This window comes from Oncorhynchus gorbuscha, linkage group LG16, assembly GCF_021184085.1.
Source record: "Oncorhynchus gorbuscha isolate QuinsamMale2020 ecotype Even-year linkage group LG16, OgorEven_v1.0, whole genome shotgun sequence".
Classification (NCBI taxonomy): domain Eukaryota; kingdom Metazoa; phylum Chordata; class Actinopteri; order Salmoniformes; family Salmonidae; genus Oncorhynchus; species Oncorhynchus gorbuscha.
This window is the reverse complement of record NC_060188.1, coordinates 42,031,504-42,045,534: the sequence shown is the minus strand read 5'-3', so window position 1 is coordinate 42,045,534 and position 14,031 is coordinate 42,031,504. Positions and strand designations below refer to the sequence as shown.

Genomic DNA, 14,031 nt, shown 5'->3' with positions numbered 1-14,031 from the left:
AGAAGGCACTGGGATTGCGCCTGCACAAAGGAATAAAAGGGACTCTAATCAGCCGACAGAGAGTAAGTCTACCTCGAGGAGGAACAGGTGTCCCCGGAAGGAGATCAATGACTGATTATCAATACCTTGAACAGCTGGGATCTTGCCCATTCACACTCTGAATGGCACACAATCCATGTCTCAATTGTCTCAAGGCTTAAAAATCCTTCTTTAACCCCGCCCCCTTCCTTCCTCTACACTGATTGAAATAGATTTAACAGATGACATCAATAAGGGATCATACTATAGCTTTCAGCTGGATTCACGTGGTCAGTCTGTCATGAAAATGTTTTGTACACTCAGTGTATATGTATTTATATTCAGGACTCTGACATTGCTCGTTCTGATTTCTTAATTTGGTGAGGATTTGTGTCTATTGTTTTGCATAATTAGGTATTACTGCATTGTTGGAGCTAGAAACAAAAGCTGCAACTACGATAAAATCTGCAAAATATGTGTGCCCGAAAAAATACAATTTCATTCGGAAGGATGGGCCTATTTATGTTGTTCACGACAAAACAAGTCCAATTTCCCACTGCATCACCTGTGATTTAATTGAGCAAATTCTACTGTCCATTATAGGTTCAACAGCAGAGGGAGAGAGAGGGGGGGAGGAGAGAGATGTAGAGAGATAGAGAACATTGTAGAGGCTGAGAAGAAGAGAGAAAGAGAGAGAGAGAGAGGGTTGCGGAGTCAAAAAAGGAGAACATAATGTGGGGTGGAAGCAATAGAGAGGGGGAGGAAGGGGGAGAAAGGAGGAAGCCTGGGGTAATGAGCCAACAGCAGTGTGAGATATTTGAGCAGCGCCTCGCCTGCCATTCATACAATATTGATCTGCACTGCTTTAGAAATGGTTACACGTAATGGCTCTCTCTGTCTCTCTCTCTCTCTCTCTCTCTCTCTCTCTCTCTCTCTCTCTCTCTCTCTCTCTCTCTCTCTCTCTCTCTCTCTCTCTCTCTCTCTCTCTCTCTCTGTCTCTCTCTCTGCACTACAGGCAAGATAATTATGTGTCCTCCTTCCTCTCCACAAGTGGTCCCAGAGGTCCCTGCGTAAACACACAAACACACACTCATGCATGCACAAAGAAACACAAGCATGCGCACAATGCTGTTTTCCCATTTTAGATAGTTGTGGGAAAACAGTATGCTTGGCTCACTGGTTGTGTTTAACGATACATGTAGTTAAGTGCACTTCCAGCTTAGTGTGGTTCACAAAATGGAACTGGGAGGCCCAATGCTTTGAGGTTCCTAACTCCAAGACGTTGAACAGTATTCTTTATGCCAATCCAACGTAATTTGTCAAATGAAATGGAATCTCCTTGGAAAATACATTGGATTTGTCATCAACGTAAAACTGTTGTTACAATTTCAGCAACAGGATTATGTCACCATGGCAACCAAATTTCAACGTAGACAAAATATGTTGCATTTTTACCTTGAAAAGAACATCAGATCTTAACGTAATATCCACTATAAGAAAAAAACTATAGGCTAAGCAGCAATGGTGTCATGTTCCCCCGCAATTTGACGGGGCACAAAGTACGTGAGGATGGCTGGAGGGTGGTTAAACATAGGATCAATACGTTTTATGTGACTGTGACTGCCGATAACTTCAGAACGAAGTTTACTACAAATAGAAACATTTCCTAAGTATTTGCAATTGTTACAAACAAGTGAAGGATAGAATGATGCTTCAAATGAAAACCAAGATGATACATAACCTATATGGGACCATGTAGACTAATTTAATCATATTTAAATCTATTTCATGTTCAATCAATTGAATTTTATTTTGTGCCTAGGCTACTGTCTGTCATTTTTGCCACAATGTGTTTCATGATGTGTGACAATATTTGCGCAATGCTGTGCCCAATCTGTGATTTACTGCATTATTATTTGGTAAGCATAATAAGTCGCCTCAATATCCTATTTGCAGCCCTAGGTGGTAATATCGCTCTTGTGGAATGATTCTAATGTTAAGGTAAGATTTGAATGGAGAAAGCTGGTCTGAGAGCAGCTCTGCTTTCCATCCTATCAGTATCAACACATGGTGTAACAACGCACTTAGTGAAAATTCTCTCTATGTGCATGTTTGGGAAACACTTCAAAAGCTGCCCTGTGAATAATGATGCATCTGGTACTATCGTCAACATGCTTAAGTTACATCGCAACTGGGAAACGAGGCCCAGGGCTAGCTAAAGCTAACTTCATAAAATTGCTAGGTGTCTAGTTGTACTACAGGGAAACCCCCCAAAATATACAGTATATAATCATTTTGCAGGGCAAATCGGAGGGAGGGCACAGGGCCTATAGGCATGACGCCTCTGCTAGCCAGCAGAGCTATCTACAGCTATCCCATCCGTCTCCCGCTCAGGGTTTAATCCAAACCCAGCACTGCCTAGCTTTGATATTTGTCACTTACTATTGCCAATGTGCTATCGTGAGAAGGATTGTTGAAAAATCTCCACTTAATAGATTCAGCGTTGCTATCGAAGTCTTTCCAAAGGGTAGGTTCATCAGAGCAAATGAACTGTAACCATACTTCAGCAATCACGTATCATCAATGATGCTATTTCGGTCCATATACAGTAGCATTTGGGAAGTAATCAACAGCTATTGTTTAAAGGATGAAACAATACATAGAGGCAATGTTCGTTCTAATGTTTTTCGTCAGTGAGCAAATTTCAGGTCTGCTGAGCGCAAACTTGAACTTTGTGAAAATTCTGTGCAACGTCCGGTGTGCGTTTACTGTGAACACTGAGGCTGTACCTGTACCTGAGGAAGGAGGACATATAATTACACAATTCCCACAGTAAGGAGAAACATTGATCGAGTTAACTAATGGGGAAAACTCTAGAAAGTTGAGTGAATTTCAATCTTGTGCTTCTCTGCATTGGGAGATTTCTTTTTGCATGATTGTGCCGCATGCAGCTTAGAGGGAACATTGCATATAGGCTTCAGGTTTCAAGCTTTAGTTGATTTAAAATGGAATCTACAAGTTCAAATAAATATGTTGGACTCACGTCTCCATCTCAACAAAACATAAAAGTTAAAGAACAGGATTCAATCAAATCAAACTGTATTTGAAGTGCAATTTGGATTGATTGGATTTGATTTGATTTGGTCCTATACTTCAACTTAGATTTTTGGTTGAAATGTAGACGTGAATCCGACACATCAATTATTAACTTGTAGACAGACTGGAATTAAAGCCAGACTCAGTGGCACAGATGAAACTATCCAAGCAGAAAATATCTTTCAAACATTGATATTTGGTTGCGTTGACAACCAAACACAATTCAATATCAATTTTGCAATGCAAGTTAATAAATGACATGTTGGATTCAAGTCTTCCATTTCCAACATAAATAAAAGTTAAAGAATAGGATTAAGCCAGTGGCTCAGACGGACCTATCTAAGCAGTAGATACATCTCTGATGAATGTTGATATTTGGTTGCGTTGTCAGCCAAAAAAAAATGAAGATGACTTTTGTAAGACAGTACATAACCTAATGTTAAGGCCATCTTACAAACTAATGTAACACTGCTTATTAAAAATGAGTAACACATCCATGGCCACATTTCAAGGTTAATGTAACAATAAATGCCTCGTGTAATCACAGAAAGCGTGCGTGTTCAGGGTTGCAGGTCTGTGCAAATCTTCCCAATTGCTAAATCAGACATTGATTTCCCATTGGAACTTGGTTGTGCTTTTTTACATGGTTGAAAGCATAGTGAGAACACATTGGGGAATTCAACAAACGTTTGGCTGTCTTTTGAGTGGGTGAACATAGGTTGGAATCGCACTGATCAATGTGTCGACCAAATATGACTCAATTCACCACATTGAAATGAGGTGGTGTGCCCAGTGGGTTAACACACTTACCTCATTACTATAGAGAATTTCAGTTTGTGTGAATAAACCTTCTACATTAACGCAGGGAAGAACAAGCTGCACCATGTCTTTCTGAAGCACTGCAAGATTCACAGAGCACCACTTGGGCGAGTTCCCACCAGAGTTGTCAGCTTCCATAAAACATGACTCAATTTGGGGCCAGCTCTGACTTATTATTGCTACTGACGAACAAGCTCTGTACCCATGCCACCCAAATGTATTACCTCTATTGGAAAAGAGTCACATCAAATCTATTTAGTGTAGCTGACAACGGAGAGAAGCTAAACTGAGAAACGGATATACTTTATAACGGCCCTTTGACATGAGGCGTTTAGTCGATGGTTCCTGATTAGCCGATAAAGTCCCTCCGATCATGTGCGTTCGTGTGCACCACCTCGTGTTGGGTAAACAACATTTAAAAGGCTGTAACTCAATCACTCACACTGGGATGGCAAACAGAAGCAGTCTGCTGTGCTGAAGGAGAAATAGAAAAGTAGAGAAGCTGCACGAGGAGGGAGGCGAGAAAAGACGAGGGGAGGCGAGGAGAAGGGAGGGGACAGGAGTAGGAGGGGGTGCTGACTGGTTGTGGGACTGTCTGTCATAAGACTGCTGAACAGTTAATTAAATGGTTACCCGGACTTTCTGCTTTTCACCCCCTACCTACAGTACATGTACATATTACCTCAATCAATCACCCCAACTACCTCGTACCCCAGTACACTGACCTGGTGCTGGTATGTAGCCTGTATATTTAGTCGTTATTGTTATTTTATTGTGTTAGTATTTCATTTGATCTATTTGTGTATGTTCTCACTTTTTAACTGCATTGTTGGGAAAGGGCTCGTAAGTAAACACTTTCACTGTAAACTCTACACTTGTTGTATTCGGCCACATGTGACAAACACCATTTGATTTGGAACAAGTGGCATCCTAAACAACACGGCCCCCGGCAGCAGTCACAGCAGCCAGTCCAGTACAGAGCAGCACTCTCTGCCCGTAAACGGAGGAAGACGCTTGATGAATGCCCACCAGCACGGAAAAAGCACCTTTAATGAAATCACTGATGCCAATCTTTCCAGCTCTTTTTCGTGTGGTTGTGTGTCTGTATGTGTGTGTGTTTTACCCCCCCCCCTTCCCCTCTTACTGGGGGATCAAATTAACCTTAGGGTGTTATCCTCATGGTCGAGTAAACACAGAGAGGATGTGGCTGATTTATGTGGAAGTAGAGAAAGTGTGAAGGGGAGGGAAAAAAAGGAAAAGAGAGAGAGAGAGAGTGATTGCATTCCTTCTCCCTCACACATGGAAAGTCCACATCGTTCATTTATTCAGATAAGAAATGTGCTTCTTCCATCCATTACATCACTCGGGACATATTTAAGGGACAAACTAAAAGCTACTTATCGCCTGCCGCCGAGCTAAATGGGCACACATGCACACACAGTCGGTTCTTGTGACTGATGGTGAGCTCTGGAAGGAAGTGGAACCATTGAGAGGCAGGGGTTTGCTGTTAGGGTGAGGCTTTACCTGGGGGGACCCATTGGAGCCCTGTTCTCTGGTCTTCCTGGCTAGTCTTTTCTTTTTCTTGTGCAGCGGTTTGGACTCCAGGATCATCTCCTCCAGCTCAAAGGTGGGGTCGCAGTTGAGCCTCCGCCTCTGGAAGAGGAACAGAAGGCCACAACACAGGAGGAGCATTTAAAGGGCAGTTGTTGGTAAGGAGCTGAGGAAGAAAGACAATACAGGATGAAGCTTTTATTCTATAGAGAGAGGATGTCGATTCAATCGATCAAGCTTCCCTATCTCTCCTACCTGGCCGGCTGAGGTGACCACAGGGAATTCACTCTATAATCACACACTACAGGGAATCCGATACTGTAATTTCCTGTTAGCTTGGTAACCAATGACAGCCTGTAGTGTTGCTGTTATCAGTCTACAGCTGATAGTCCCCTTAAATCAGTGTCCATTCATCGTTCAACTCCTCCATGAGCTGTCAGGTGTGAAGCGAGGGTTCACAAGTCAAAGCTCCGCTCCCTGGCACCAAACGACCGGGCGTTGGAGGTTGGGACAAGCTTGGCTTGGTAAGTTTGTGCAAGGATGGGAGGTAGGTACAAGCTTAGCCCACTGTGCCAACCGAACAGCTCGACCTACTGCATGATAAGTGGCTGATGACGCCACTACCTTGCTTTCGTCATTTCACCTGCCTCTCAAACACCTGCTTCCTAACACCTGAGGAGATGCAGAGGCTGTGTGTGTGTGTGTGTGTGTGTGTGTGTGTGTGTGTGTGTGTGTGTGTGTGTGTGTGTGTGTGTGTGTGTGTGTGTGTGTGTGTGTGTGTGTGTGTGTGTGTGTGTGTGTGTGTGTGTGTGTGTGTGTGTGTGTGTGTGTGTGTGTGTGTGTGTGTGTGCAAGGGGCATGAGCTCTAATGACCCGTAACGGCCTTCTCAGACCAGCAGAGGGGCCGTGGTGACGCGCCTCTCTGTTTGGGCTGTGGCAACGTTGTGGCAACGTTGGAGTAATGTTGTGGTCTGACTCACGTTGGGGATGAAGCCAGGGGGCAGCTGTTTGCTGAGCACAGCGTCCCAGTTGACATCAGACAGCAGGTCTAGATCCTGCAGCTCAGCCAGGCAGGACACACGCTGGTGCACGTCAATACACAGCAACTAGAGGAGGAGAAGGGAACAAGAGGAGAGGGGAGGTGAAGAGAACAAGAGGAGAGGGGAGGTGAAGAGAACAAGAGGAGAGGGGAGGTGAAGAGAACAAGAGGAGAGGGGAGGAGAAGAGAACAAGAGGAGAGGGGAGGAGAAGAGAACAAGAGGAGAGGGGAGGAGAGGAGAACAAGAGGAGAGGGGAGGAGAGGAGAACAAGAGGAGAGGGGAGGAGAAGAGAACAAGAGGAGAGGGGGTGAAGAGAACAAGAGGAGAGGGGAGGAGAAGAGAACAAGAGGAGAGGGGAGGAGAAGAGAACAAGAGGAGAGGGGAGGAGAAGAGAACAAGAGGAGAGGGGAGGAGAAGAGAACAAGAGGTGAGGGGAGGTGAAGAGAACAAGAGGAGAGGGGAGGAGAAGAGAACAAGAGGAGAGGGGGGAGAGAAACAAGAGGAGAGGGGGAGGAACAAGAGGAGAGGGGAGGTGAAGAGAACAAGAGGAGAGGGGAGGAGAAGAGAACAAGAGGAGAGGGGAGGAGAAGAGAACAAGAGGAGAGGGGGTGAAGAGAACAAGAGGAGAGGGGAGGAGAAGAGAACAAGAGGAGAGGGGAGGAGAAGAGAACAAGAGGAGAGGGGAGGAGAAGAGAACAAGAGGTGAGGGGAGGTGAAGAGAACAAGAGGAGAGGGGAGGAGAAGAGAACAAGAGGAGAGGGGGAGAGAACAAGAGGAGAGGGGAGGTGAAGAGAACAAGAGGAGAGGGAGGAGAAGAGAACAAGAGGAGAGGGGAGGAGAGGAGAACAAGAGGAGAGGGGAGGAGAAGAGAACAAGAGGAGAGGGGGTGAAGAGAACAAGAGGAGAGGGGAGGAGAAGAGAACAAGAGGAGAGGGGAGGAGAAGAGAACAAGAGGAGAGGGGAGGAGAAGAGAACAAGAGGAGAGGGGAGGAGAAGAGAACAAGAGGAGAGGGGAGGAGAAGAGAACAAGAGGTGAGGGGAGGTGAAGAGAACAAGAGGAGAGGGGAGGAGAAGAGAACAAGAGGAGAGGGGGGAGAGAACAAGAGGAGAGGGGAGGTGAAGAGAACAAGAGGAGAGGGGAGGAGAAGAGAACAAGAGGAGAGGGGAGGAGAAGAGAACAAGAGGAGAGGGGGTGAAGAGAACAAGAGGAGAGGGGAGGAGAAGAGAACAAGAGGAGAGGGGAGGAGAAGAGAACAAGAGGAGAGGGGAGGAGAAGAGAACAAGAGGTGAGGGGAGGTGAAGAGAACAAGAGGAGAGGGGAGGAGAAGAGAACAAGAGGAGAGGGGGGGAGAACAAGAGGAGAGGGGAGGTGAAGAGAACAAGAGGAGAGGGGAGGAGAAGAGAACAAGAGGTGAGGGGAGGTGAAGAGAACAAGAGGAGAGGGGAGGAGAAGAGAACAAGAGGAGAGGGGGAGAGAACAAGAGGAGAGGGGAGGTGAAGAGAACAAGAGGAGAGGGGAGGAGAAGAGAACAAGAGGAGAGGGGAGGAGAAGAGAACAAGAGGAGAGGGGGGTGAAGAGAACAAGAGGAGAGGGGAGGAGAAGAGAACAAGAGGAGAGGGGAGGAGAAGAGAACAAGAGGAGAGGGGAGGAGAAGAGAACAAGAGGAGAGGGGAGGAGAAGAGAACAAGAGGAGAGGGGAGGTGAAGAGAACAAGAGGAGAGGGGAGGTGAAGAGAACAAGAGGAGAGGGGAGGAGAGGAGAACAAGAGGAGAGGGGAGGAGAGAACAAGAGGAGAGGGGAGGAGAAGAGAACAAGAGGAGAGGGGAGGAGAAGAGAACAAGAGGAGAGAGGAGGTGAAGAGAACAAGAGGAGAGGGGAGGTGAAGAGAACAAGAGGAGAGGGGGAGAAGAGAACAAGAGGAGAGGGGGGAGGAGAACAAGAAGAGGACAAGAGGAGAGGGGAGGAGAAGAGAACAAGAGGAGAGGGGAGGAGAAGAGAACAAGAGGAGAGGGGAGGAGAAGAGAACAAGAGGAGAGGGGAGGAGAAGAGAACAAGAGGAGAGGGGAGGAGAAGAGAACAAGAGGAGAGGGGGAGAAGAGAACAAGAGGAGAGGGGAGGAGAAGAGAACAAGAGGAGAGGGGAGGAGAAGAGAACAAGAGGAGAGGGGGAGAAGAGAACAAGAGGAGAGGGGAGGAGAAGAGAACAAGAGGAGAGGGGAGGAGAAGAGAACAAGAGGAGAGGGGAGGAGAAGAGAACAAGAGGAGAGGGGAGGAGAAGAGAACAAGAGGAGAGGGGAGGAGAAGAGAACAAGAGGAGAGGGGAGGAGAAGAGAACAAGAGGAGAGGGAGGAGAAGAGAACAAGAGGAGAGGGGAGGAGAAGAGAACAAGAGGAGAGGGGAGGAGAAGAGAACAAGAGGAGAGGGGAGGAGAAGAGAACAAGAGGAGAGGGGAGGTGAAGAGAACAAGAGGAGAGGGGAGGTGAAGAGAACAGGAGGAGAGGGGAGGCAAAGAGGAGGAAGAGCAGAAACACACCACACACGGCGCACACACCACAGGAATGTAGATGAGTGGTGTGGGGGTAGGCTACTTCAGCACTGAGCTACAGCTTGTCTGCAGTGGAGAATTACCAACATAGAATCTGATCACTCAGCCTTATAGGCTTCCAGTTATTACCTCATGATGACAAAGGATACGGCATACATGGCTTACAAAATTGATCATCCTCGCATATAGTAACAATTCGTCTTTCAAGGAATGTATGGGTCAAATACAACTATAGTTCAAGTAAACAAGATCATGGCTCAAAGGTCAGCGGTTGTCAGTAGCATACAGTATAAAAACAATGCACTATTTATTATTCATTCAGGGAATTTAGGGATGAAATACAAGGTGACCAAGTGTCTACAGTATACAGTATGCAGATCTTTCTGTACCTTTCTGAGCATGGTCTTCATCTCCACTGACCAGGCTATGGGGTAGCTGGGGTTGACCTTGTGGAACATCTGGAGGATCTCATTGGCCGGCGTGCTGGAGCGCATGACGTACGGCCTCTGGAGGGCCAGGACAGAACATTATTATCACACAGAGGTCGTCAGGGTTACCGGGTCCTCACACAGAGATACACACAATAGTCCCTAAAACTGCCTGAAGAGAAATGTCTAAATCTGGGTTTAAACTAGACCAGATCATTCTTATGCTGTGTTACCTCTCTCAGGGGAGAGACAGTTTTCCTGTGTTTGGGATAGATTATGGCTGGGGCTGTGACAGTGATTGATGTGTGGTGCTTTAAGGATGCCAGGGCTGGCTGCCACTGATAGTCCAATCCAGCCGGGCCTGGGGTGAGGGGGGTTTAGGGCCTGGGGAGAGGGGAGAGGGGGTTTAGGGCCTGGGGAGAGGGGGCTCAGAGGGCTGCTGTACAGCTTGACCCTGTCATACTACAGTAGGTACTCAGCAAGGGCTTAGTGGGAGTCCTGCCCCTGCCCTCCCTGTCTTTTCCTCTCCTAACTAAAGATATGCCATGAGGGTAGTCACAGGCTGGTCCCAGATCTGTTGGTAAAACAGCACAAACAGGACCAAGCTAGGGTAATTACACCTTCATCTGAATGGTGAGGCTGGCTAAGATGGGTATTTTCATGATAATATTAAGGGTTATTTCCATGGTTATATTAAGGGATCATCTCAAGGGCAGGCTTGGAGAGAAAGGTGTTGTCACTGTCTCTTCTTCTCTTACTTAAATGGCTATTCTAGGAGCAGTAACAGCATGTATTGTAGGTTTTAGCATGCATTATTTACAGGCTGGGGATGGGCTTTGTTTCTGTACCTGTCCTCGAAGAAGCTCGTAGGCAGTGACGCCCAGAGACCACCAGTCCACAGAGAAGGAGTAGCCAGGGTGTATTCCCTCGTGTGGCTGGAACAGCTCGGGGGCTGGGGGGGAGGGAGGCACGGACACAATCAGCTGTCATTGCTCATCCAGACTGGACAGTAGTACCAGTTAGTACTGAAAACAAACACTTTTAAATGGAACCAAAAAAAGGAACCAATCAAAACTGCTACTGAAAACTCACAAAGAAATGTTAGAACCAAGCCCGTCAAAACCCTTCACCAAAAAAGGACTCTGGTCCTTTTTATAAATAAATGAATGTTCCTGGAGATCCCAAACCTCTGAACACTTGGAATATGAATGTACATGTTTCTATTAAATTATACATGATCCTTTACGGCAGTCTTAAATCTGGATCTAAATCCATCCTCTCCTCCTCCCTCCATCCTCTCCACCACCTCCATCTCCTCTTCTGTTCCCCGCTGCCTCCTCGGTGTCAGTCCCACTAAACCGATCCATTCGTCATGCCTCTTAATCAGGCTGGACGAGACACACCGGTCGGCCAGGACCCGGGGTCAATGAACTCCACATTGGAATCAGTCTGTAATTCTCTTCATTTACATCAGATCCCCCCCCAGAGCAGAAGGAACAACATTGATCTGATACTGTATGATAGGTTATGAAAGGGAAATGTAAGAAGCATAAGCATCCACATTGAAAGGGAAATGTAAGAAGCATAAGCATCCACATTGAAAGGGAAATGTAAGGCATAAGCATCCACATTGAAAGGGAAATGTAAGAAGCATAAGAAGAAAGGGAAATGTAAGAAGCATAAGCATCCACATTGAAAGGAAATGTAAGAAGCATAAGCATCCACATTGAAAGGGAAATGTAAGAAGCATAAGCATCCACATTGAAAGGGAAATGTAAGAAGCATAAGCATCCACATTGAAAGGGAAATGTAAGAAGCATAAGCATCCACATTGAAAGGGAAATGTAAGAAGCATAAGAAAGGGAAATGTAAGAAGCATCCCACATTGAAAGGGAAATGTAAGAAGCATAAGCATCCACATTGAAAGGGAAATGTAAGAAGCATAAGCATCCACATTGAAAGGGAAATGTAAGAAGCATAAGCATCCACATTGAAAGGGAAATGTAAGAAGCATAAGCATCCACATTGAAAGGGAAATGTAAGAAGCATAAGCATCCACATTGAAAGGGAAATGTAAGAAGCATAAGCATCCACATTGAAAGGGAAATGTAAGAAGCATAAGCATCCACATTGAAAGGGAGATATATTCACTCTGAAACTAGAAGGATACAGTACCGTAGCGTTGAGCTGTGTCTCCTTTACATTGGCTCAGTGGTATAAGTGTTGTGTAGTTACTGACCCATGTATGGTTTGGTCCCTGCGATAGACGTGGCTCTTAGATCGTCTTTGACGATGGCAGCGATGTTGAAGTCCGTCAGGTGACAATGTCCTGTAGAACGGAAACAGGAAAGAAATTATTGATTACAAATTGATTTGAAACTAGGTTTATAGGCAGTCTACTTAAGGCAGCATTCAGGCATCAAGCAGATACAACTGTCTTTGCCCTACATGGTGCTGTGCTGGGTGGGGTGCACGAGTTTATGCAGTCGTTAGTAATAGGGCATTCTTTGTGTTTGAACCGACAGTTCACTCTGGCCTGCATTCAAAATGTGGTCACCGTGAGTGAATGATTTGGTTGGGGGGTTAAATGGTGTAGCGTCCTAGAGCAGGTCACAGAGGGAATAGCAGCCTCAGGGCCTGCTGCCAAAGTCACCAGCTAACCTTTCTGTGTGTGGGGTGGACTGAAGCATTAGCCATGCACACTGAACACCCGTTTTTATAAGCTGTGTGTGTGTGTGTGTGCGTGTGTGCGTGTGTGTGTGTGTGTGTGTGTGTGTGTGTGTGTGTGTGTGTGTGTGTGTGTGTGTGTGTGTGTGTGTGTGTGTGTGTGTGTGTGTGTGTGTGTGTGTGTGTGTGTGTGTGTGTGTGTGTGTGTGTGTGTGTGTGTGTGTGTGTGTTTAACCAGAAGTCCCCACAACAGTAGTAAACAAACTCAAATTTGTTGGTCCCAACAAGGTCAAATGCTATTTCTAGGGGGTTTAGGCTTAAGGTTAGAATTAGTGTTAGGGTTAGGGTTAGGGTTAGGAGCGAGGGTTGGCTTTAGGGTTAGGGTTAGGAGCTAGGGTTAGGTTTACGGTTAGGTTAAGGTTAGGTTTTTGGGTTAAGGTTAGGGTTAGGGTAAGAGTACGGTTAGTGTTAGGTTTAGAGTTAGGGAAAATAGGATTTTGAATGGGACTGAATTGAGTGTCCCCAGAAGGTTAGCTGTACAAGACTGTGTGTGTGTGTGTGTTTTATGCCACAGAGCTAGAATCGCAAAACTACCGGTAATTTACCAAAGTTACCAGAAACTTCAGTAATTTAGGTAATTAACAGAAAATCTTTGGCAATCTATCGTAAATTTGGTAACGTATACTTGAGTAACTTGAAAAAATGACTCGGACAAAGTATACATTGTTTATATCTGTGTCCATAATGTCCATTAGTTTCTAGTAGATTGGCCACATGGTTCAGGAGAAAATTGCCTAATTCATGAAAAAAGCATTAATCAACAATGGCCTTAATTTCCAATTAACTTTGAAACTATTTCAGCTATTGACTGTGTTCACAATGGCCACCAGTTTGATACCAGAACATCAGCAACAAATACATACTGACACAGTAAAATTAAAGTGTGTGAAAAAAATACAAAGGACATTTCAAGACAAAACATTTTGGTTTTACTATCCTTGTGGGGACATTTTGCCAGTCCCCATCGGTCCCCAACGGTCCCCTCTATTTTAGGCTTAGGGGTTAGGTTCAGGGATAGGGTTAGAGGTTAAGGTTCGATTGAGGGTTAGGGTTAGTGTGTGCACACACATTTGTGTTCATGTGTGTGTCTGTAAAATCACAGGAGAATGACCAAGTATGGCAGTGATGAGAATGCGTTTCACCATGCTCTCTCACGGATTATCTCTCTGCTGTGAACCCTATGCAACATTAGGCATAAAAGAGGTGCCCATATATTTTATGGTGCTGCTGAGTCCATGAACCATACCCATGTCACTGAACCTAACCTGCAGAGGGCAGGGCAGGACCTAACGCCTTCTGTCACCCTATAGACAGTGGGTTCGTTTGTTTATTATTTGTTGACTTGGATCCCCATTAGCTTTCGCAGAAGCATCAGCTACTCTTCCTGGGGTCCACAGAAAATACAAAACATGACAAGTAACTAAACTCTGACAGACAAAGAAAGTCACGCACATTTAAAATACAACGATCTACAAAAAAAAAAAAATAAGTTTTTTTAAATCATGTGTATGTTTGTGTGTGTGTGTCCCCACAGTCCCTGCCGTTCCATGAGATGTTGTTTAATCCATTTTTTCACGTCATTTTGCTGTTTACTTGAGTAATTGGAGACGGAAGCGAGTGTCATGTTATCATGGCTCTGTATAATACTGTGCATTGCCATGATTTCATTTTAGACTTGGGGACTGTGAAGAGACCTGGCGGCATGTCTTGTGGGGTATGTACTGTATGGGTGTCTGAGTTGAAGGCTATTTGATTATGCTGACAAACTGGGCATTTTCATCACAGTAATATTTCTCGTGAAAACTAG

At 45.5% G+C, this 14,031-nt stretch overlaps 1 protein-coding gene across 1 annotated transcript in view; it reads right to left on the bottom strand.

Moving 5' to 3' along the window:
• Positions 1–14,031, bottom strand: part of LOC124000012 (serine/threonine-protein kinase 32A-like) — a 79,875-nt gene that overhangs the window by 8,006 nt on the left and 57,838 nt on the right. The window contains exons 7-11 of the mRNA XM_046306094.1: positions 11,737–11,826; positions 10,346–10,449; positions 9,459–9,575; positions 6,465–6,590; positions 5,458–5,586 (exon numbers count right to left, since the gene is read on the bottom strand). Coding sequence (XP_046162050.1) covers positions 5,458–5,586; positions 6,465–6,590; positions 9,459–9,575; positions 10,346–10,449; positions 11,737–11,826 — 566 coding nt within the window. The remainder of the gene's footprint in view (positions 1–5,457; positions 5,587–6,464; positions 6,591–9,458; positions 9,576–10,345; positions 10,450–11,736; positions 11,827–14,031) is intronic.